Source organism: Astatotilapia calliptera, chromosome 12 (assembly GCF_964374335.1).
Source record: "Astatotilapia calliptera chromosome 12, fAstCal68.1, whole genome shotgun sequence".
Taxonomy (NCBI): Eukaryota; Metazoa; Chordata; class Actinopteri; order Cichliformes; family Cichlidae; genus Astatotilapia; species Astatotilapia calliptera.
The window spans coordinates 39,765,928-39,790,285 of NC_137433.1; the positions used below are offsets into that span (position 1 = coordinate 39,765,928).

The 24,358-nt window shown below is 46.2% G+C and overlaps 1 protein-coding gene across 7 annotated transcripts in view; it reads right to left on the reverse strand.

Annotated features, from left to right (window-relative positions):
• grin1b (glutamate receptor, ionotropic, N-methyl D-aspartate 1b) overlaps nucleotides 1-24,358 on the reverse strand; it is a 73,443-nt gene that overhangs the window by 1,412 nt on the left and 47,673 nt on the right. For 2 of the 7 annotated variants that reach the window (XR_003273971.2, XR_003273970.2), the window contains 5 exons: nucleotides 24,029-24,138; nucleotides 23,771-23,916; nucleotides 15,521-15,628; nucleotides 15,193-15,347; nucleotides 9,203-9,342 (listed from right to left, as the gene is read on the reverse strand). Coding sequence is in view for 4 of the 7 variants with exons in the window: in XM_026186175.2 (XP_026041960.1) it covers nucleotides 9,277-9,342; nucleotides 15,521-15,628; nucleotides 23,771-23,916; nucleotides 24,029-24,138 (430 nt within the window). In the remaining 3 variants the exon portion in view is untranslated. Of the gene's footprint in view, nucleotides 1-8,551; nucleotides 9,343-15,192; nucleotides 15,348-15,520; nucleotides 15,629-23,770; nucleotides 23,917-24,028; nucleotides 24,139-24,358 lie in introns of those variants that run through there. The other 5 variants (XM_080308981.1, XM_026186176.2, XM_026186175.2 and 2 more) reach the window with 4 other exon arrangements.

The window sequence follows — 24,358 nt, forward strand, 5'->3', positions numbered from 1 at the left end:
CGAGGTTTCCAGCTGACTGAGCAGGCAGAGAAAGGCTCTGTAAACAGCTGAGGGTGAGCGTTCAGCTCAGAAACACTCACCTGTCTGCTCCTTTCCTTCTGCGTCTGTGGCGAAGCCCAAACACCTGCAGCCTCTTCCTCTGTGTAACTGTGTAACATGGCCGGCTCAGCCAATCACAGCGGCCGGTCGGAGGTGGTCAGCTGAGTTTCAGTGCACTGACCGGCGGCATCACGCCGTGACCTTCAGACTGAGAGTCAACAATAAGACCGCGCACCGAAAACGGCTGCAGAGCCTCGAGCTGCAGCCACACACAGAAACTGCCCCAGGAAATACCCCCCAACGCCCCCCCCCCCACGATGAAGAACACAGCTGCTGCCTTTCACTGCCCTCCAATCCCCTGTATGCTTCTTCATTACGACACAAACGTTGACCTGCAAGACTACAGTACCCACAATCCTCTGTGGCTCCAGCCTGTTGGTGCTTTGAGCTTTACTCTGTCCTGCACTTCCAGTGAAAGCTGTGCAGTGATGCAGAGCGGCATCAACGTCTCTGAGCAGGCTCAATAACCACTCACCTGTACGCCCCCCCAGCCCCACCCCCCAACCCGCTGACCCCCCCTAAATACTTCTGAAACTATGCCAGTAAATAACAGATGACCCAAATACCAACAAACCCTCTCCTCAGCAGCCAATCACAGCAAAACTTAACAGTACCGCCTCAAAACCAGCCCCATATCAAACCACAAAGCCCCTCCTAACACTCCCACTATAACCTGTCACGCTCCCCACCAATCACTCCCAACCCCTGCAATACAACCAAACTTTGAGCTTTGATTGGAGGGTTTACCTGTTGTTGCACGTGAACACTCAGACGTGTTTACACGAAGGTAAGACTCGGTGAGGACCGCACGCTGCGGCCAAAACTGCTCCGCTGGCCTGAGATCAGCTGACGAGCTTTGAGAAAATCTCACATCCTGGGTTGTTTTGGCTCGGCCCCCAGAGAGCACGTCCGCTCACGTCCTCGGGAAAAACCAGAGCGGCTCCCCTGTGCCCACGCCATAACGCTGCCTCCGCTGTGTTAGACGGATGCTCTGCTTTCCGCTCTTTTCTCGCCATCGTTAAACGTCCACCCAGCTTCACCTGTCAAACGTGTTTTCACACGTGTGCACTTTCGTTAGATGTGACAACGTTCGACCTTCCTGGGCGCACCCGGAGTTCGCAGCTTGCTGTTTCCATCCGTGACGGCGTGTCCTGGCTGTCGACCTTCGGTGCTCCTGACTCGGCTCGATGTGGTGAATCATTCTGTCATCGTCTTTCATGACTTTATGTGTTTGTTCGTTTTAACAGTGAGCAGCTGGTTTGGACACTCCCAGTTTCTGCTTTCTGATTGGTTTATTCTGGTGGTTCAGCCTAATGAGGGCCTGCCTCTTGTCTCCAGGGGCCTGTTCTTCGTACCTCGCTAAGTAAGTTAGCTGGATTTGATTGTTGACGATTTCGCGTGATCTTGGATCGTTCGGTTCCCCGAAGCTCATCCGGGACTTGCTGTCATAGCAACAGATCCGTAAGCGTAAACCTGCTCGGGAGCAGGTTTACTTTATGTAAACAGGATTAGATCGCGGCCACTCAGGTATGTCCGCTTCATTTATACGACTGTCCCACTCTGCCTGAAGTCCTCCACCATAGTCCCCTTGCCTAAGAAGCCCCACATCACCGGCCTGAATGACTACAGACCGGTGGCACTCACCCCAGTGGTAATGAAATGCTTTGAGAAGCTGGTCCGCAGACACATCACAGCAGCCCTGCCCCGCAGCCTGGATCCACACCAGTTTGCCTACAGAGCAAACCGATCCACGGAAGACGCTGTAGCCACAGCACTCCATGCTGCATTAACTCACCTGGAAGAGCATGGTAGCTATGTGCGGATGCTCTTCGTGGATTACTGCTCAGCTTTTAACACCATCCTTCCACACAAACTGGTGGCCAAGCTACAAGACCTGGGGCTTCCATACAGCACCTGCATGTGGATCAATAGCTTCCTCTCGGGCCGTAGACAGAGAGTCAGAGTTGGCCATCACACATCCTCAGCCCTGAGTCTCAGCACTGGCTCACCCCAGGGCTGTGTGCTCAGTCCACTGCTCTACTCTCTCTACACACACGACTGCACTCCTCGCCACCACAGCAACATCTTTGTGAAATTTGCAGATGACACCACAGTGGTGGGGCTCATTACCAAGGGAGACGAGTCTACGTACAGAGACGAGGTGGAGCAGCTGACGTCATGGTGTAAGGCCAATAACCTCCTCCTCAACACTTCAAAAACCAAAGAACTCATAATAGACTTCAGAAGGAAAAAGGCAGAGATCCAACCACTATTCATAAATGGGGACTGTGTAGAAAGGGTGGCAAGCTTCCGCTTCCTGGGAGTCAATATAGAGGAGAACCTTTCCTGGAGTGTGAACACCTCCGAGCTGCTGAAAAAGGCCCAACAGAGACTGTACTTCCTGAGAATTCTCAGGAGGAATAACATCACACAGAGACTGCTGGTGTCCTTCTACAGAGCCACCATTGAGAGTGTTCTAACTTACTGCATATGCATCTGGTACACTAGCTGCACAGGGGCTCAGAGGAAAGCACTCCAAGGGATCATTAACACCGCCCAAAAGATCACTGGCTGCCCTCTCCCCACACTGGAAGTTCTACACAACGCCCACTGTTTTAAAAAGGCCCAAAACATTATAAAAGACACCTCACATCCTGGCCACTCCCTGTTCGAACTGTTGCCCTCAGGCAGACGGTACAGGGCAATCAGAGCAAGGACTAATAGACTCAAACACAGCTGTTATCCAACTGCAATAACACATCTGAATACTACAAAAAAATGTCCATCACGCCACTCTTGTGTTAATCTATGCACGGTCTGAAGCATGTGTGTGGGAATGTATGTGAATGTTTTACTGTTATATCTTATTAGTATTTTAAGTATTCTATCTATTTTATTTATTGAATTTTATTGTTTTATTTATATTTTGATATTGCTAGGGATGATGCAATGATCGGGGACCATTCTTAATTTCGTTGTTCTCATGACAATGACAATAAAGTTTCTGATGATTCTGATGATTCTGATGATTCTATAAAAGCGAAGGTGGATTTGGGAAGCCTGTCGCAGCCATGTCCTGTCCGTATACGCGAGCCACCCATTGTGGAAGGTGCAAGATTGATAAGGAGAGTCCTCAGAATTCAGCGTATATTGCGGGACAGACAGGATCCTTTAGCTCAGCGCGACAGTGTGCTCATAGAGAGATATCGATTTTCCCGTGAGGGTATTATTTACTTAACCAACTTGTTGACGAGGGGGTGCAGGACCACCACCTGTCTTTGTTTGCTCTGCCCTTTTCTTGGTTGCTGTTATAAACAAACAAACAGATTATTTCAGGGTCTCTTTCCAAGAGACTAAAAGCAATATAAGTGATAAATATTACCATTCTGTAGAATATTCTTATATTTCACTTTTACTTGTTCCCATGTTCTAGTGGGTCCTGTTGTGGCTCTAATGTGAAAGAGGATATAATGTAATATAATATAATATAATATAATATGATAAATTTACCCTACCGCCTACTGGTGTTGGCCAGAGGGGCCGATGGTGCGATATGGCAGCCTGGCTTCTGTCAGTCTGTCCCAGGGCAGCTGTGGCTACAACCGTAGCTGCCTCCACCAGTGTGTGAATGTGAGAGTGAATGAATAGTGGCATTGTAAAGCGCTTTGGGTGCCTTGAAAAGCGCTATATAAATCCACTCCATTATTATTGTTATTATTAAATTACTTACGAGTTTAATTTGTCAGCAACTTTCTGCCAGCCCTCTCTCCTTGCTTTTGCAGCCTTTGCAGTGTTCCCTTGCGTTTTAATTAAACTCTGAAACTCCTGAAATCCCTCACTCAAGAGTTCTTGCTCTGCTGCCGAAAAATACCGAGCGCGCGCCTTCGACATTTTCGCCGACCAATCAGAGGGTTGCCGATCAATGTTTCTACTATCGATGCGTAGCCCCTGTTAAGCCACCCAGTGATCTCACATTACTTCATCCAGCTGTACTGATCGTCAACAGCAGGTGTGTTCGGGGAACCGGATTAGCGAGCTCAGAGTTGGCGCGATGATTTGATCTTGGATGTAGTAAGCGAGGTACGAAGAACGGGCCCCTGGTCTAACGAGGGATCAGACTAGGAAGCCGCTCACCCAACTGTCCGCTTACTTCTGGCCGTGTTTAAGAACTGGTCACAGTGGAGACACGTGGTTTTCACAGGACCGCCACAAATGATGTCACAAGCAGAAAAACTCGGACGCGTTTCAAATAAATATTAGTTTATTACTGAAAGTGTCGTCGGCAGAGACGACGGGCAGGTTAAGCTCAGTTACACAAACATGGATTCAAAAGTGTTCACGTGATGACACGGCGCCGCTAAAATCTGAAACAAATCACACACCAAGCTCTACAGCAACACCCCACTTCCTGTCTGACACAGGAAGTGGATTAGAGTAAAATGTCTGCAGTGGAATCGCTGAAACTCGACTTGAGTCGAGCGGCTACATGTGTCAAAAAACAACCAAACACTAACGGGCTGGAGGTCAAAGGTCAACGGTGCACAGACAGAGGGAAACTTCTTCTACAGTTTCAGTTTTTATGATACAGGAAGTAAAATGTGAACACAAAAATAAAACTTCTTCTAGCGAGCCACAGTCAATCAGCTTACAGGTGAGACCTTCATCATCATCATCATCATCTGTACAGTGTGTTTACATCAGAAACAAAGTAAACAGCAAAAATAAATACAGACTGTGACATCACAGCACGTCACGTGTCATGTGACACAGTTTAGGGTGAGCTGCACCAACACTCATCAACGTTTCTAAATTAAACTACCGATAAATACGTTTAAGAAGTCTTTTATTTTGAAAGTGCCAAACCACTTCAAAGTAAAAGACAGTTTCTTAAAAACAGCTGAGGAAAACTTTCAGATATTTTGTTCTTGACTTTCTTTTTTTTTTTGAACATAAACGTCTTCCTTTGTTTCCCGTGTTACCTGTTTCCTGTTCAGAGGGAGTTCTTCCTCCCCACAGTCAGTTTCAACAAATCAACATGAAGTGCCTCCATATTTCTGTGATGCCTGGATATTTAAACGGCGTCACATTGAAACCACTTTTGTTTTGCTTCTGGAGTTTACTCTCGTGTTCCTCAGTTTAAACAAAATAGGAGCGTGAATGAGTCTGCGGATCAGCGTTAGACTCCCATCACCAGGCTGAATCTGCAGATGTGCTCCAGCTGTGAAGCGATTGGTGCAGCTCGCCTGGTGTGAAGCCGAGCGTCACCGAGAACGACGGCGTGAAGCCCAACTCGTCACAAACCTGATCAGACCTGCACAGGTCACGCCGGCACGAATACACGTCAGTGTGAGGAGAATCGGAAACGTGCAGCTCAACACTGAGAGAGGAACCTGACGCTCACATGACGACATCGACACTTTATCACATATCATTTTATTCAGCTTTCGTTTCTGGAACAAAGCAGTACTCTTATTGTGAAGTGCACAGGAAGGATCGTAAACTGTGCCAAAGTAAAAGTCATTATTAATAACGTGCCCTGCCTTATGAGGGCGTTTCTGAATGAAATGATTGAACTTTATTCCGTAAAAAGAACAAACACGTTTCTCACTGATGTGAGCGTTTGTGGATTTTCTAAATGTTTTAAAACATATTCAAAACTGTAAAAACCTTCATATAAAAACAACATCTGCCCGTACAGATGTGATGTGTTTGAGACACCGACATACAGACGTGTGTCTGATAAATATACATAAATACAAAGGTATTAATGTGTGTTAGTGCGTGAACGCGTCACACAGCACAGCCATGCATCTGTCACTGATCTGTGAACTGAGCTTGTAAATAAATTAAAACTATTATAACTTCGCTGTTAGTTTTTCATGGACTTTCTGGTTGACGTCTTGGTGCTGACAGACGGGTTGACCTCGCTCGGTCTGCAGGTCGATTCTCAGAGGGCGTGTTCTCGGTGACGCGCTCGGCCGGCTGCTGTCCTTAACACCAAAAACGTGGAAACCTCCTAACTCCAGCTGGCTCTGTGTGGAGTTAGCAGCTTTCCACGGGACATCAGGGTGGAGCTAAAGGGCTGTGGAGGTAGGCGGAGACTGACATCATCAGTGGGGACACAGTGGAGGAGGGGCAGTGACTACATCTCCCAGCATGCACTGGGACTGTCAGGGGCGGTGGGAGGAGCTTTTGGGGCAGAAAGCATCCCTTTTACGTGCACGAGGACATCTCTGTATTATGGGGACGTTTTTCCTTTATGAAGACAGTCAGGCACTGTGGGGACACTCTGCATTACGAAGACATGGTGACATTAATGCCAATAATAGACTGAAATGTCCCCATGTCCACTCACAGCTGCACAGTGCAGAAGCGGGTTTAAGGTTCAAATAAAGTTTTACCAAATTTTCCTGAACACAGAGAAACAAACTTTCTGGATCGCTGAACCAAAATGGCGGCGCTTCCTGCTAACAGGTCATGCGTCGCTGTGAAAGGACATCACCCAAAAACCTCAGTGGGATGACCCCACACTCTGGTTCGGCGATCCGGACGACATCTGTGACTCTGTGTAAAGGAACCACCTCCTGTCCCAGAGGCTCCTCCCACCGGCCAAACTGTAATCAGTAATCGGGGACACAGGTGATCCTGGAGATCAATCCCAATTTAGGCTCATGGACTCAGATCAAGAAGAACGGCGTCGCCAGTTATGACCAGTTCCACAACCAGTCATACTTTTGATAATTCAGTGCGATCAACAGAACAAATTGTACAACACCACAGACATCCACCCGAAGGAAACCAGTCCCAAACAGTTCTTTCAAAATAAAAGACCCTCTGGTGGGAGGAGGCAGACAGCTACAAGCAGAGGAAGGCAAGTGTGTGTTTGTACAGTGTGTGTGTGTTTGTACAGTGTGTGTGTTTGCTTTGTGTGGTGGGAGTTAGTGTGACAGATGGTGTGTGTGTTTGTAAAAATGTGTGTGTGCTGCTTAATGTTTGTAAATGCTTCTGTTGATATTTTTGTGGGGTCCTGTGATTTAGGCAAATATTGTGGGGACATTTCTGCATTATGGGGACATTTCTGCATTATGAGGACATTTCTGCATTATGGGGACATTTCTACAGTGTGGGGACATTTCTGCATTATGGGGACATTTCTGCATTATGGGGACATTTCTGCATTATGGGGACATTTCTACAGTGTGGGGACATTTCTGCATTATGAGGACATTTCTGTATTATGGGGACATTTCTGCATTATAAGGACATTTCTGCATTATAAGGACATTTCTGCATTATGGGGACATTTCTACAGTGTGGGGACATTTCTGCATTATGAGGACATTTCTGCATTATGGGGACATTTCTACAGTGTGGGGACATTTCTGCATTATGAGGACATTTCTGTATTATGGGGACATTTCTGTATTATAAGGACATTTCTGCATTATGGGGACATTTCTGTATTATAGGGAAAATTCTGCATTATGGGGACATTTGTGTATTATAAGGACAATTCTGCATTATGGGGACATTTCTACAGTGTGGGAACATTTCTACAGTGGGGGCATTTCTACAGCGGGGACATTTCTGCATTATGGGGACATTTCTGTATTATAAGGACAATTCTACATTACATTACACCGCGAGTAGTGCGGTGCTCTGAACGGATAATTGGAGGTGAGCTTCCCTCCCTCCAAGACATCTACAGGAAGCGCTGCCTGAGGAAAGCGGGGAGGATCATCAAGGACTCCAGTCAACCCAGCCATAAACTGTTCAGACTGCTTCCATCAGGAAGGAGGTTCTGCAGCATCCGGTCCCGAACCAGCAGACTGAGAGACAGCTTTTTCCATCAGGCCATCAGACTGCTGAACACGTCATAGACACCTCAGCTTCACTACTGGAACTTTAACATTATGCACTCCACACTGTATATAAATGCCACTTGTTTTGCACATGTCTCAACTCTGTATATTTTATATATTTTATTATTATTATTATTATTATTATTATTATTATTTATTTTTTTACTATTTAATTTGTAAAATGTGTATACACACACACACACACACACACACACACACACACGTAGGAAAATATTTAGTATACACATCCAGAAATGCATACACTATTATATATTGTACATATATTTATTAGTTTCAGGTTGGCCATTCTTGTATTTTGCTCGTTTGTGTTGTTGTGTTTGCACATCTCTGTTGCTTGTGGGGCTCGCACACAAGAATTTCACTCGCATGTGCTGTGCCAGTGTGCCTGCACATGTGATGTGACAATAAAAGTGATTTGATTTGATTTGATTTTATGGGGACATTTCTACAGTGTGGGAACATTTCTACAGCGGGGACATTTCTGCATTATGGGGACATTTCTGTATTATAAGGACAATTCTGCATTATGGGGACATTTCTGTATTATAAGGACAATTCTGCATTATGGGGACATTTCTGTATTATAAGGACAATTCTACATTATGGGGACATTTCTACAGTGTGGGAACATTTCTACAGTGTGGGGACATTTCTACAGTATGGGGACAATTCTGCATTATGGGGACATTTCTGTATTATAAGGACAATTCTACATTATGGGGACATTTCTGCATTGTGGGGACATTTCTGCATTATGGGGACATTTCTGCATTATGGGGACATTTCTACAGTGTGGGGACATTTCTACAGTGTGGGGACATTTCTGTATTATAAGGACAATTCTGCATTATGGGGACATTTCTACAGTGTGGGGACATTTCTGCATTATGGGGACATTTCTACAGTGTGGGGACATTTCTGCATTATGGGGACATTTCTACAGTGTGGGGATATTTCTACAGTGTGGGGACATTTCTGCATTATGGGGACATTTCTACAGCATGGGGACATTTCTACAGTGTGGGGACATTTCTGCATTGTGGGGACATGCTTTAAAGTGTTCAGTGTCAGCATTAAGGTTCCAGATCAGTTTTTCAGTCCCCACTCCATAAGGAATAAAGGTAAGCATGTGTGTGTGTGTCACTATGGGATACCGTCCAAAAGCCCTGCTGTCATTACATCGTCCTTCCTGTCCATCTGTGTGTGTGTGTGTGTGTGTGTGTGTGTTTGTGTATCCAGAGGGTCAGTGTGTGTCTGTGTGGCTCAGCAGCAGCAGTGAAGCTCGCTCGCTCTCTCAGACCACGGTGCTGACGGAGGGATCTGATAGGTTGAGCTGGCCGGTGATGTCGGTCGGGTACGGCTACAGAGAGAGCAAACACACAGGTTATAAACAGCAGCATCACACACTGGCTGATCCTGAGCTGTACCCTCTCATGGGTCCTGCCTACATTCCTGTTTTCATCTGAAGGACTTATTAGCAGTGGAGGAAGCGTTCAGGTGTTTTACTCAGGCGTTACCTGCACACAAGCAGCTGTTAGCGTGAAGATGCTAACAGGTCTCCTTTGTTAAAAAGATGGATTTGCACATTTGCACCACAGCGAGCCTGTCAGACTTCACTGCAGACACACAGGATTGTTACGTTAAGAATTACCTCCTTTAAACAGATTAATATCCTGGCATCAGTGCAGGGCTGGACATTTGAATCCTACATCACTTTTCACTCGTCTACAAAGTTCACCGTGATATTTTGGGACGTGTTTAAAGGACCGTCCCTTAAAGGTTTCAGGCTGCTGGACATGAATTAAACATCGTCTTCCATCGTGTGAGCCGGGCTGAAGCTCTGCCACGGGCAGCATCAAACTTTCATGTGTGAACAGAAGCAGCAGCACAGGCCAGGCTGTCGGTTCGATTCCCAACAGTGTGCGTTGGTTTCTTTAGGAAACCTGATTGTTTGTCAGCCTGAGAGCGTTGTTGACACAGGGCTGCAAAACACACGTGAGTTTCTCTAAGACAGAGAAATGATCCAAGCCATGCAGTGCAGTGCTGTGTACAGCAGGCTGTCTGTCTGCTGTGTGAGCACAGTTGGACTCACGAACGAGTGCTGTTCTCAGTATGGACGAAACGATGATCACACTCCCACAGACGTTCACTGTGGACCTCACCACTCTGTCTCACTTCATAAGACAATTTTTCTAACATTAGTTTCTGATGCTAAATTAAGTTTTAATGCACATATTTTTCAATTATGTATAATATATAAATTTATACTGTGAAATCAGTTTTCCTGCAGGGATTTTAATCCTAACATTCATTTTTTATTCTAGCATAGATTGTTACTGACAACATTTGAGGGTCACTGATTTTATGCTAATGCTAGTTTATTTATTATGTTATTATTGATGTTTTTACATTTTCTTATATGATTTTAACCTAAATTTTTTCTGCTTAATGTAATCTTAACTGTTCTGACTCACAATAATAATTACCATCACATATAAAGAAAAATGGTGATATTTTTTAAATGTCACACTGTCACTAGAACATGTCTGTTTAATCATCATAGAAAGTTGGTTCTGTTCATCTAAATGTTACAGTGGGGCAAAAAAGTATTTAGTCAGCCACCGATTGAGCAAGTTCCCCCACCTAAAATGATGACAGAGGTCAGTAATTTGCACCAGAGGTACACTTCAACTGTGAGAGACAGAATGTGAAAAAAAAATCCATGAATCCACATGGTAGGATTTGTAAAGAATTTATTGGTAAATCAGGGTGGAAAATAAGTATTTGGTCAATAACAAAAATACAACTCAATACTTTGTAACATAACCTTTGTTGGCAATAACAGAGGTCAAACGTTTACTATAGGTCTTTACCAGGTTTGCACACACAGTAGCTGGTATTTTGGCCCATTCCTCCATGCAGATCTTCTCGAGAGCAGTGATGTTTTGGGGCTGTCGCCGAGCAACACGGACTTTCAACTCCCGCCACAGATTTTCTATGGGGTTGAGGTCTGGAGACTGGCTAGGCCACTCCAGGACTTTCAAATGCTTCTTACGGAGCCACTCCTTTGTTGCCCGGGCGGTGTGTTTTGGATCATTGTCATGTTGGAAGACCCAGCCTCGTTTCATCTTCAAAGTTCTCACTGATGGAAGGAGGTTTTGGCTCAAAATCTCACGATACATGGCCCCATTCATTCTGTCCTTAACACGGATCAGTCGTCCTGTCCCCTTGGCAGAAAAACAGCCCCATAGCATGATGTTTCCACCCCCATGCTTCACAGTAGGTATGGTGTTCTTGGGATGCAACTCAGTATTCTTCTTCCTCCAAACACGACGAGTTGAGTTTATACCAAAAAGTTCTACTTTGGTTTCATCTGACCACATGACATTCTCCCAATCCTCTGCTGTATCATCCATGTGCTCTCTGGCAAACTTCAGACGGGCCTGGACATGCACTGGCTTCAGCAGCGGAACACGTCTGGCACTGCGGGATTTGATTCCCTGCCGTTGTAGTGTGTTACTGATGGTGACCTTTGTTACTTTGGTCCCAGCTCTCTGCAGGTCATTCACCAGGTCCCCCCGTGTGGTTCTGGGATCTTTGCTCACCGTTCTCATGATCATTTTGACCCCACGGGATGAGATCTTGCGTGGAGCCCCAGATCGAGGGAGATTATCAGTGGTCTTGTATGTCTTCCATTTTCTGATGATTGCTCCCACAGTTGATTTTTTCACACCAAGCTGCTTGCCTATTGTAGATTCACTCTTCCCAGTCTGGTGCAGGTCTACAATACTTTTCCTGGTGTCCTTCGAAAGCTCTTTGGTCTTGGCCATGGCGGAGTTTGGAGTCTGACTGTTTGAGGCTGTGGACAGGTGTCTTTTATACAGATGATGAGTTCAAACAGGTGCCATTCATACAGGTAACGAGTGGGGGACAGAAAAGCTTCTTATAGAGGACGTTACAGGTCTGTGAGAGCCAGAGATTTTCCTTGTTTGAGGTGACCAAATACTTATTTTCCACCCTGATTTACCAATAAATTCTTTACAAATCCTACCATGTGAATTCATGGATTTTTTTTTCACATTCTGTCTCTCACAGTTGAAGTGTACCTCTGGTGCAAATTACTGACCTCTGTCATCATTTTAAGTGGGGGAACTTGCACAATCGGTGGCTGACTAAATACTTTTTTGCCCCACTGTATGTCTCCAGTTCAGCTGATTTTATGGGATTGTCAGCAGAAAGCGCAAAAACACAGCAGCTTATTCTTCATGCTAACATCAGTGTTTTTATGCTAGCAGTAGGTAGCACAGAAACACTGTTTGTGTGATTCTAACAATTTTATTTTATTTATATCCACCAAATATGTAGATTGTTTGTGTAGGCCTGACACTGTGTCTTCTGTCACATTGCACACCATGCTAAGATTAGTTTTCCACTAACAGTTCTCTGGAAAGACTGGAGCTCTGTGGCTGGAGACCAGTTTAAAAATCACAATAGGTTTAACTGTTTGACACTAAAATATAAAGACATGATCAGTGGCACAAGACTTTTGCACAGTGCTGCATTATCAATAAGTTATAATATAAGCATACTAATGCTAGCATGCTAAGAGCCCAGCACGCTCTTCATTCATTTGTAGCCACAACTTTAAAAATGTGAACAAAATGCAGAATGTTACGTAGTTTTTAGCTATTGTGCTGTTTACAAAAAAAACCAAACTAGAATTGATGAAGAAGATCAAAGCTGTTCTTAATGCACAGTTTTGATCATGCTAATGTTGTTGTTTTTTATGCTAACATGAATTGTTTTCATGCTAGCGTTTTTTATGGCAACATAAACATTTTCGTGTGAATGTCAGTGTTTTTTGACAAAATAAGCTTGTGGAGCTTTTTTCACCTTTTTATCTCCAAAGCACTGAGTAGGAAGTGGCTTCCAAAGTTTAACCAATCAGATGAAAGCTGGCTTTTAGAGACGAGAGACTTAAAGAGACAGTAAACTGGCTTGTTGTAGACAGGATTGTTTTTGAGTGTGAATCGTGAGCGGGTTAGCTCCATGTAAACATCAGAAACCACTGAGGGAGCCATCCAATGTAGACCACAATCAATGCTGTACTCTGAGTAAAAGTACTTAGTTACTTTCCACCACTGCTAATGTGACGACTGATGGAGTTTGCCCGCAGCGAGGCGGGGCAAAGCTGGGGGTCTGGTTTAGAGTGCGGGTGTGTTTTCAGCCTACAGTCGGTCGTGCTTGCAGAGGAGGACAGAGGCAGTGTGTGTGTAGTACAGCATGTAGTCTGGACACCATTCAAATCCACTGAGAGAGAAAAACACTCATATAGAAAATAAAGAGAGATGATCACAAGAGAAATGAGTCAGCTCTGCTCCAACACCCGCTTCAGCTGGCTGGGTGTGATCAGCAGCTGGTTCTTCTGCTGCTGATGAACATTAAAGCATTTCAATGAGCTCTCCTCACTGAAACAGTTTAACGTGCAGCAGCTCCTTAAATCCCTGAGATGACACGCTTTGGCACTATTTTGACTCCCTTTACATCAAACCACTGCTTATCTGGAGGGAGGAGGGATGCAAAATGTGCCAGAACGCTGCAGATTTTAAGACACATCACAAAGTTTGGCACATTTCAGATCGTCCGACTGAGGAGGAGAGTTTCACCAACGCTGCAGAAAAACAGACCTCAGAAATCCTGCAGCTTCGCTCAGATCTGAAGCTGCCACAGTAACAGCACTGAGGTCATTTATAGATCGTTAACAGCTGAGTCCTGTGGGAACAAGAGACGGTCAGGAAGACCCGAGCAGCCGACCAGACGCTGAAACAGACAGGAGTTAGAGGAGACGGACGAGTCTCTGCTGGGCAACCTGTGAGGGCGAGAGGCCGGGAGACAAAGTGTGTGGGGACATTTGGAAATGAAGGGACAGAGAGATGACAGGACAGGAAGGAGAGGAAACAACCAATCAGAGAGAGACAGGACAAAGGACAGGACAATGGACATGACAAAGGACATGACAAAGGACAGGACAAAGCACATGACAAAGGACAGGACACTGGACATGACAAAGGTCATGACAAAGGACAGGACAAAGGACATGACAAAGGACAGGACAAAGGACATGACAAAGGACATGACAAAGACATGACGAAGGACAGGACAAAGGACAGGACAAATGACAGGATGAATGACAGGACAAAGGACATGACAAAGGACATGACAAAGGACATGACAAAGACATGACGAAGGACAGGACAAAGGACATGACAAAGACATGACGAAGGACAGGACAAAGGACAGGACAAAGGACAGGACAAAGGACAAGACAAAGACATGACGAAGGACAGGACAAAGGACAGGACAAAGGACATGACAAAGGACAGGACGAAGGACAGGACAAAGGACATGACAAAGACATGACGAAGGACAGGACAAAGGACAGGACAAAGGATAGGACAAAGGACATGACAAAGACATGACGAAGGACAGGATAAAGGACATGACAAAGGACAGGACGAACGACAGGACAAAGGACATGACAAAGGACATGACAAAGGACAGGACGAAGGACAGGACAAAGGACATGACAAAGACATGACGAAGAACATGACAAAGGACAGGACAAAGGACAGGACAAAGGACAAGACAAAGACATGACGAAGGACAGGACAAAGGACAGGACAAAGGACATGACAAAGGACAGGACGAAGGACAGGACAAAGGACATGACAAAGACATGACGAAGGACAGGACAAAGGACAGGACAAAGGATAGGACAAAGGACATGACAAAGACATGACGAAGGACAGGATAAAGGACATGACAAAGGACAGGACGAACGACAGGACAAAGGACATGACAAAGGACATGACAAAGGACAGGACGAAGGACAGGACAAAGGACATGACAAAGACATGACGAAGGACAGGACAAAGGATAGGACAAAGGACATGACAAAGACATGACGAAGGACAGGATAAAGGACATGACAAAGGACAGGACGAACGACAGGACAAAGGACATGACAAAGGACAGGACAAAGGACAGGGCAAAGGACATGACAAAGGACATGACAAAGGACAGATCAAAAGACAGGACAAAAGACAGGACAAAGACGGGAGAAGAAAGACCACACAATCTGACCCTCTTCACTTCTCCTTTGCAAGAGGACGATGTGAACCGTGTGAAAACCCAACAAGCGGACCCTGACCTGCCTGGGCGGACCGAACCGGACGTTTCTTTCTGTCTTCAGTCTGTCGCCTTTTGTCTGTCTCAGTGGGACAGATGAGCTGATTGAGGTGGGAAAGCAATGATGGCTGACCAACAGACGGGCGGCCATGATGAGTCAGCAAGGAGATGATGGAGCTGGAGATGAGACGAGAGGGCGAGAGACACACGTGACGAACCGAAGACAAACAGGAGGCGATTACAGACGAGCGAGAGCAGAGAAAAGAAAGACAAACAGATAAAAGATGGAGTGAAGCAGAAGACACGTGGAGGACAGGAGGGAGGAGGGTTGGTGGTCTTCATCTCCTTACCGTGGCATCCCCGGAGGCCCTACGGCGTTTGAGGTCGGAGGTCGAGGTGATGGACCTAAAAGAGGTTTTCAGTTTGGGCTCGGGCTCTGCTCTACCACTTTTCCTATCCTAAAATAAATCATACGATAGGTGCACACACACGTTAACACGCAGCAGAGACACTCGACTAGCTGCATGAGGACACACCTGAGTGTGTGCTGTCAGGTAGAGAGTGTGTGTGTGTCTGTTTGTGTGTGTGTGTCAGACACACTGATCAGCCACAACATTAGAACCACTAACAGTTCACCTGAGTAATAATTTAGCAGGAAGTCGAGTCGATGGAAAGTTTGAAGCTAAAGTGGCGTGATGAGGAGAGCAGCTGCAGGCGGAGGCGGGACTATCGTTCCTTCAGTATTTATGTGTCTCGTTGCTGTTTCTTGATTAGCGGCGTGTCGTCTAATCGAAGGTCAGCTGGTGGATTTAACAGGAAGCAGGTGAAGGTTGTTAAAGTGAACCTTTGTGTCTGAACCTTCATCATCATCATGACTGTGGCTCAACACAAGCACAGAGCGAGAGCGCCTCCTGCTGTTCAGGGTGTTGGTCTCATTACTGCCCGTGAGGTTTTCAGGAGCACGGCCATTGGCCTTCTGTTGAGCTCTGTTTGTTTTACTTCTGTGATTTTCCTCTCTGGACCCTGAAAGATGATTTCTGCATAACCAGTGAAGGTGATCTAAAGGATGAACTGTGGTCGAGTCAGGGACAGGTCGTGGGTGCCTGAGGCCCACTGAGACCAGATCCCACAGAAGAGCTCCTGCAGAAAAAAGCATCGCAGCGCTCTGACTTCTTTCCAACATCGAACACTCGTACAGTGAGCTGTGTGACGGGTCACTGCCTGCCTACATGTTTGAAATGTCATTTCCTGAGGAGGAGACACTCGGCTGTAGCTGCTCTCTACCTTTGATAGGAACTCACTGGTTTGTCTCTACAGGTGTACTGGAGACTTCAGAAACAGAAAGGTGCTTGGTGACCTGAAACACAATCTGACCTCGTTGTTTTAGTCATCCCAGAGGCTTCAACTCTTATCAGCTGTTCCTATTTACCTGGTGATCACCTGAGGTGGTCGTTGGCCACCCTGTCATCAAGTGAACCACCTCAAGGTTCCAGTAAGGCTTCCACTGACTGGAAAAGCATCTTCTGACTTAGTTATAGGTGGCTGACCATCAGAGCTGTGAGTCACCACCTCATCTGTAGGGTAAAAAGAAGTCCAGGTGCCATTGAACGGCCTGGTGGTCAGAAGAGTCAGAGCTGGACCGTGGAGCGCCAGAAGAAGAGTGTCCAGTCTGATGAAGAGTGTTTTATTTCCCATCGTCAGGACACACTGGAAACCAACGCTGCATCAGCAGTTTGAGGAACATGACAAGGAGATCTGATCCACAGAGGCTCATCTCACATCCACCCAGAGTCACCTCCACCTTTTATTTTGGCGTCAACTATTAGAACAACCAGCTCACTGTGATATACCCACGACAATTTCCATGTTCAAGTTTTGATTGGTCTGACTGTGTCTTCAGCTCTTTATCTCTCTCCCTGTGTGTGTTGGGTAGGTCTCCCCGAGCCTCCCCGAGCCCCTCGTGCCTCCCTGAGCCTCCCCGAGCCAGGGACTGGCAGCTGCAAGTATGAGATGGGTTTTATGGTTAAACACACCGCCCACCACTGAGTATTTGTGTGCGTGTTATTGGTTAATTAATTCACGCCTGCGTGCAGCGTCCTGGCTCAGAGGATGGAGGCGATTGGGTGCTTCTAATGCTGCGGCTGACGGCTGTATCCCTGTTATGTGGTGTGTCAGTGGGGCTGTTCTCGGTGCCGCAGTGAAGCTCTCATTCAGTTCACTTTGATTTCTACAAAAACTGCCTCAGAGCGCTGCACAGAACCCAGAGCCTGAAGTCCCTACAGCTTCAGATGAAGTGATGCTTCAGTAAAACGGAGCAGCGCTGTCCTGTTTTACTGCCCACACAAACACACAGCAGCAGGGAGACACCAACGTGAGGCTCAAACACAGGAACACGACAGGAAATCAACCTCAAAGCAAAGGAAACATCGTGGGGGAGGGGTACGGGGCAGGGGAGGGGGGTGAGGCAGGGGGAACAAAGATGGCGTATGAGGCCCGAATGAAGCCGCGAACACGTGGGATCATTATACCAACACTCTGCTGTTATAATGCCATCTCTCCTGGGGAGGGCGGGGAACAGAAAACAGAACGGGGGAGGGGCGGCGGCACATGGCTGATGATCACATGGTGTCTGACCTCTAACATCGTATGAAGATATAAGTTTGACCTTTGACCCACCACAGTGACAGTTGAGGTGAGAGCTGGGCATCAGTGGCGAGACGTTCTTGCTCTGTTCTTTTTAGTGCCAACAAACCGTACGAGGACGTAAACACGGGTCAAAGCTGAAACCGCACAATCGAGAACCCGTGATGTCATAGGTGGGGGCGGGGTTATTGTTACCAAACTCAGCGCCCACCAAAATGAAAAATCTAACTTAACTAAGAGAAACGAATTTTTATGCTACTGCAAATATCAAAGCAACACCTGAAATATTAATAAGTCCACTGCAGAGATGGGCTGTGACATTTTACTGTAATCACATTACTTTTTTCAAGTAGCTTGACCGACTCTGGTCCAGTATAACCTGACATGTACCTCTGCACACATTTCAGCTTCTTCTTTCAGTGTCAACATTTCTCAGATGTACTGGGAAGCCTGAAGCAGAGAAACCACAGCTGACCAGTGTTTGGCAGCGAAACGTTAATGGTACGAAGTCAGTTACATGTTGTGTTGCAGGTTTGTTGATAAAAAGAAAAACAGAAGCTGAAAATCTGTTTGAATTTCACACCCAGCTCTCGTTTGGACTCTCAGAAACACGTTCAAAACAGAGAAACCAAAAAGCCAACACTAATCTGACACACAGGTTCAGCCAAAGGCCCAAACTGGGTGTCAGACTGGTTAAACTGGGCAGACTGGTCCCAGTGAGATGTTTCTGGGCCCAGTGACAGAACAGTGGAAGACTTGGATCGGAGCAGCAGTCAGTAACAGCACATGAAAAATAAAAAAACACCATCATTACAGGTTTTCAGTCGTTGAGCAACAGCCATTAAGGATGCGATGAACACACTTCCTGCCTGGACTCTGCTGACTTTACGAAGACGTGCATGAAAATGAAACAGCAGCGAGTCTTGGAGCTACAAACCACATAAAGCAAAGAGATGCTCGCACTGAGTTTCATCCTACAAGAACTCAAATGTTCACAGTGTTTTCATTAAAGAGTGACGTCTTTCTGCAGGTGACGTGTGTCTGGATCCCCCAAATATAACTGTGACCACACTGTACAGATGTCACCGTTTCACAGCGTTCTCACGGATCAATAAAGTTCAGCTTTGGTGAGATTATTGTATCTGTGTCTGTCTGGTAGATTTCCCCTGAATGTTCTTTACTTTGGTATCTCTGTGTCTTATTTTGGTTTTACTTCCTCCTTCTGACCATCTGTCCTCATGTCTTCCACCACGTCTTCTAATAGTGTCGAGAGGACGTCTACGTGACCCACCCAAAGACATGGCCGCCATCGGCATGATCAGCAACTTTGGACAAACAGCTATTTAAGAAGCCCCCCCCATACAGGTCACCTTACAGATGTGAGTGTTCCAAGTATTCAGAATCAAGTTTGAGTCTCACACACGTTACAGGAGTGTCCTGGGGGAAACGAGAGCCCGTCAGTCGATCGTTACTTGGAGACACGAGTGTTAGCAGGTTTGCTGGACGGGGACCTATCAGACTGATCTGTCTGAGGCTAGCTGTCTGAACGTCCTGCCCCCTTGAAGTCTGCTCTCTTCTAATTGGTTGTTTTCTGGAAGCCTGCTGAAGGGCAGCAGCTTGTGAGCTGTGCAGCAATGGACTCGGTAAGTAAACCTGTAGACAGTGATCCATCATTATTTGAAGCTTGGGCTCATGTGACGTGAATAATCACCTATTACATGTTAGCAAATACTCAAAACCACAACAGGTTTAAGGAATCTGTGGAAAATACAGATGATTGTGTTTCCGAGCTCCTCCAGCTGCTAACACCTGTGCTAACTCTGGGCCTTCAGTCACAGCTGTGTGAAATGCTAATCATCCTCAGCTAACTGCTAGCCTGCAGCGGCTGCTGTTTGAAGTGCTAATCCCGGCACGGCAGCGAGGATTATTCATGTGACAGCTGAGCACAGCTGCTGGCAAGAAAACATCTGGAACAAAGGAGAGAGGGAGCAGATTTCTCCTGTTTTCTGATCGTGCAAATGTGGATCCAGTGTTCAGTCTTCAGTGTGATGAAGGATATATTTATGAGATCATTTTAATTTGTTAGCTACAGAAAAAATAAAGCAGCTTAGAGGAGGCCAAAATGAATGAATCGTGAGGAGGACAGCATTATTATTATGATATCAAAGCCTGGGCTGCATCATTGCCATTCCAGGACTAACTGTCAGTGTTGGGAAGGTTACTTTTAAAATGTACTCCACTACAGATTACAGATTACATGCCCCAAAATGTATTCTGTAACGTATTCCGTTACGTTACTCAATGAGAGTAAAGTATTCTGAATACTTTGGATTACTTAATCCAATAGCACACCACGTTATTATCACTGTGACTTACACTGTACATGTTTTGGCTCTCCAACATATTACTAGAGCCTTTACAGTAATCTGATTCCTGATTCACTTAATCCATTCTCCATGTGTGAAATTAGAAATATCACACATGGAAATATCCTGTCTCAGAGTGACGCTGAAAAACTAGTTCATGCATTTATTACTTCCAGGCTGGACGACTGTAATTCATTATTATCAGGAAGTCCTAAAAACTCCCTGAAAAGCCTTCAGCTGATCCAAAATGCTGCAGCAAGAGTCCTGACAGGGACTAGAAAGAGAGCAGATTTCTCCTGTTTTGGCTTCCTGTTAAATCCAGAATTCAAAATCCTGCTCCTCACATACAAGGTCTTAAATAATCAGGCCCCATCTTATCTTAATGACCTTGTAGTACCATATCACCCAAGTTCCTCTCTCAGGTGAAGTGTCAGAGGAATGAACGAGTCAGAACCAACTCAGCCTGTCTGTGTTTTTTAATTGGTCTGTTTGCTGTGTGAGGCTTTGCAGCGCTCCCAGAAAACCCAAAGAAACCGTGAATGAACCAGCTGTATTACAGCTCAGGTCATGTGACTACAGGTGCACTGTGCACAGCCATATCTGTAGATTCCCGCCGCCCTTCGATCGCCCTCACAGAACCATTAAGTTTCATTTAAAGCTTAACTACAGCAGCCATTTTAACAGCGTGTAATCGAGGAGACAGAGGTTGTCGGGAGCATTTCCACACCACCGCCAGACGAACTACATTAAACCAACTGTGCATGTTTGTACCGGATGTGCTGCAGTCCATCCTGCAGTGACTGCAGTAGTTGTGTGTGTGAGTCCCCGCGGTGCTGATCTGATCACCCATCGGTCAATCAACAGCAGGAAGTCGTTAAAGCTTGGAAGGAAATTAATCAGAAACCCAGGTGGAGCGAAGGCATCCTCGCTGAGGCAGTGTTAATGGAGCTTCCTGTTTTACCTTATCATAACTCTGACTATGACGATGTGTGGATCTACACACAGACACAGCTGTGTTTTCATTCTTCCACTGACGTGCACGTCACACATGCAGCAGCTGAAGAAGGGCAGAAAATTACATTCAGGCTACGTCCACACCGGCCCGGATAGATTTGAAAACGGCGTTTTTGTCTGAAAACGCTCCGCGTCCACACTAGCGTTCACAGAGTTGTACGTCCACATTGAAACGGCCAAAAACGCTTCCGTTCCAGTCCTGCACATGCGTGAAACGCAAGAAGATTCGACCTGCCTCATTTCTGTCTGCCGTTTATTTACGTTCCGGCTCGTTGACACGTCGGCAAAATGTGGAGGAAAAGCACCGAGTTTTTTAAATGGACTCACAATGAGGTGGAGTCGTTGCTGCAAGTAACACAAAAGTACAAAGTTGCAAAAGCGAGTGAGAATTAAAGAATTTGAAGAAAAGCTCTCAGGAGCATGTACAGGCTGATGTTGATCTTTAATAGGGCTGTCAAACAAAACAACTGCTGTGTAACGCCCTCCGCTATCTCAGTTTAATAGGTCACATGACTGCATCACATGACTAAAATGCATCATCATTTTAGAAAGTCTCCGTTTTCACTGTCCACACTGCGACGGGACAGCTCCATTTTGAAATGTATGCGTTTTCAAAACGCTGCGTTTTTCAGTGTCTCAGTGAGGACGGGAGGCCAAAACGTGTGGACGTAGCCTGTTTTTACTTGTTTGTGAAAACAGCTGCTGACCTCACACAGTCCACAAACTCATCACTACAGAAAGCAGCAGGTCAAAGTTCATATTTTGATTATGTCATAGTGGTGGTTTTCTACACCCACTTCCTGCACGTTGTATTTAGAATGGGCAGCCAATCGGGGGAAAGTTGACTTAAAGGGGGAGGAGCTAGAACGGCTTGTCTCAGACAGAAGACGAGCTGCAGGGTGGCGTCAGATAAAGAAGGATTATTATGAACCGTGAATCATGCGAAGCTGCTCTGTGAGAGTCCAGGAATAAAACCACGGAGTCGACCAAGCTTTCCTCATTTCTGTGACTCATTAGTGGGCTGAATAACCCCAGACTAACCTCAGACTAACCCCAGACTAACCTCAGGCTAACCTCAGACTAACCCCAGACTAACCTCAGACTAACCTCAGACTAACCTCTGGCTAACCTTAGACTAACCTCAGGCTAACCTCTGGCTAACCTCAGACTAACCTCAGGCTAACCTCAGACTAACCTCAGACTAACCCCAGACTAACCTCTGACCAATCTCAGACTAACCTCTGACTAACCTCTGGCTAACCTCTGACTAACCTCTGACTAACCTCAGGCTAACCTCAGACTAACCCCAGACTAACCTCTGACCAATCTCAGACTAACCTCTGACTAACCTCTGGCTAACCTCTGACTAATCTCAGACTAATCTCAGACTAACCTCTGACTAACCCCAGACTAACCTCTGACTAATCTCAGACTAATCTCAGACTAACCTCTGACTAACCCCAGACTAACCTCTGACTAATCTCAGACTAATCTCAGACTAACCTCTGACTAACCCCAGACTAACCTCTGACTAACCCCAGGCTAACCTCTGACCAATCTCAGACTAACCTCTGACTAACCTCAGACTAACCTATGACTAACCTATGACTAACCCCAGACTAACCTCTGACCAATCTCAGGCTAACCTCTGACTAACCCCAGGCTAACCTCTGACTAACCCCAGGCTAACCTATGACTAACCCCAGGCTAACCTCTGACCAATCTCAGGCTAACCTCTGACTAACCTCAGACTAACCTATGACTAACCTCTGGCTAACCTCTGACCAATCTCAGACTAACCTCAGGCTAACCTCAGGCTAATCTCAGACTAACCTCAGACTAACCTCAGACTAAACTCTGACTAACCTCAGGCTAACCTCAGACTAATCTCAGACTAATCTCTGACTAACCTCTGACTAACCTCTGACTAATCTCAGGCTAACCTCAGACTAATCTCAGGCTAACCTCAGACTAACCTCAGGCTAACCTCAGACTAATCTCTGACTAACCTCAGGCTAACCTCAGGCTAACCTCAGACTAACCTCAGACTAAACTCTGACTAACCTCAGGCTAACCTCAGACTAATCTCTGACTAACCTCTGACTAACCTCACAAAAGAGAAAATGACACATTTTCTGTTCTGGGGGCTCTGGGCTGTAGGTTGGGCATTTTTCACTTGTTGGTCACAGTTACAGAATAAATCACTCACCGGTGAATCAGAAAACGACCCGAGCTTCACGGAGCCACTGAAAGCTAACCAAGCATCAGTGAGCACGCTCTTGATGATCAGCAGTCAGTTTAATTAACACAACCCTTCATCCTGAGCACAAAACTCATGCTTCTCCTATTAAACAGCAAAGATGACAGATGTTTCCTAACAGATGTAAAAACAAAGGCCTGATCCTGATCTCAGTCCTGCTGCTGGCTATAATGACCTCGCTGTGAGGATCACACATACTGAATACTGTTTACCGCAGAGCCACAGACAGGTGGGCTGAGTGCCATAACGCCACACAGAGCTTCAGCAGAGGTCAGGGCGTAAAGTAAAGTAGAGTAGAGTAAAGTAGAGGGACGGACCTGCAGGTTCTTCCTCCACACATTGACGGCAGCAAAGGCGAGCTGCATCTGTTTCCTGCGGGCGTCTTTGTGCCGTTTGTAGGCGATCTCGATGAAGATGAGGAAGATCCCAGCCACGATGCCTCCAGCAACCAGCATGAACACACCTGAGGGGCACAAGTGACGAGAGACGGCGTGAAACGCTTCACAGGTAACATCTGCTAAACGGCACAGCCTCAGGGGCGCAGTTCATGCAGCAGAGGCAGCACTGAGTCCTACCCGCCATGTTCTCGAAAGTGAGGGTGGCCGGGGCGTTGCTCCTGGAGTCGCACTCCTGGTATCGAACCCACGTCTTGTCGAGATCCTCCATGAAGCCGTTCTCATGAGAACTGTGGAGAGTCAATGAAGCGTGAGCGGACACGTATTTGATTGCTCAGATGTTGGTTTGTGCTCAGGTGTTTTTAATGTGGAAATATGTGTCTGTGTGACATCCTCCACACCCCAGGTCACTCACTTTTTATGTTTTCACGGCCCTGGCGGGGCCTCCTGTGAGATTGGTCTCGTGTGGGCGTGTCCTGCCATCTCGCCCGCCTTTTTGTACTGACTCTA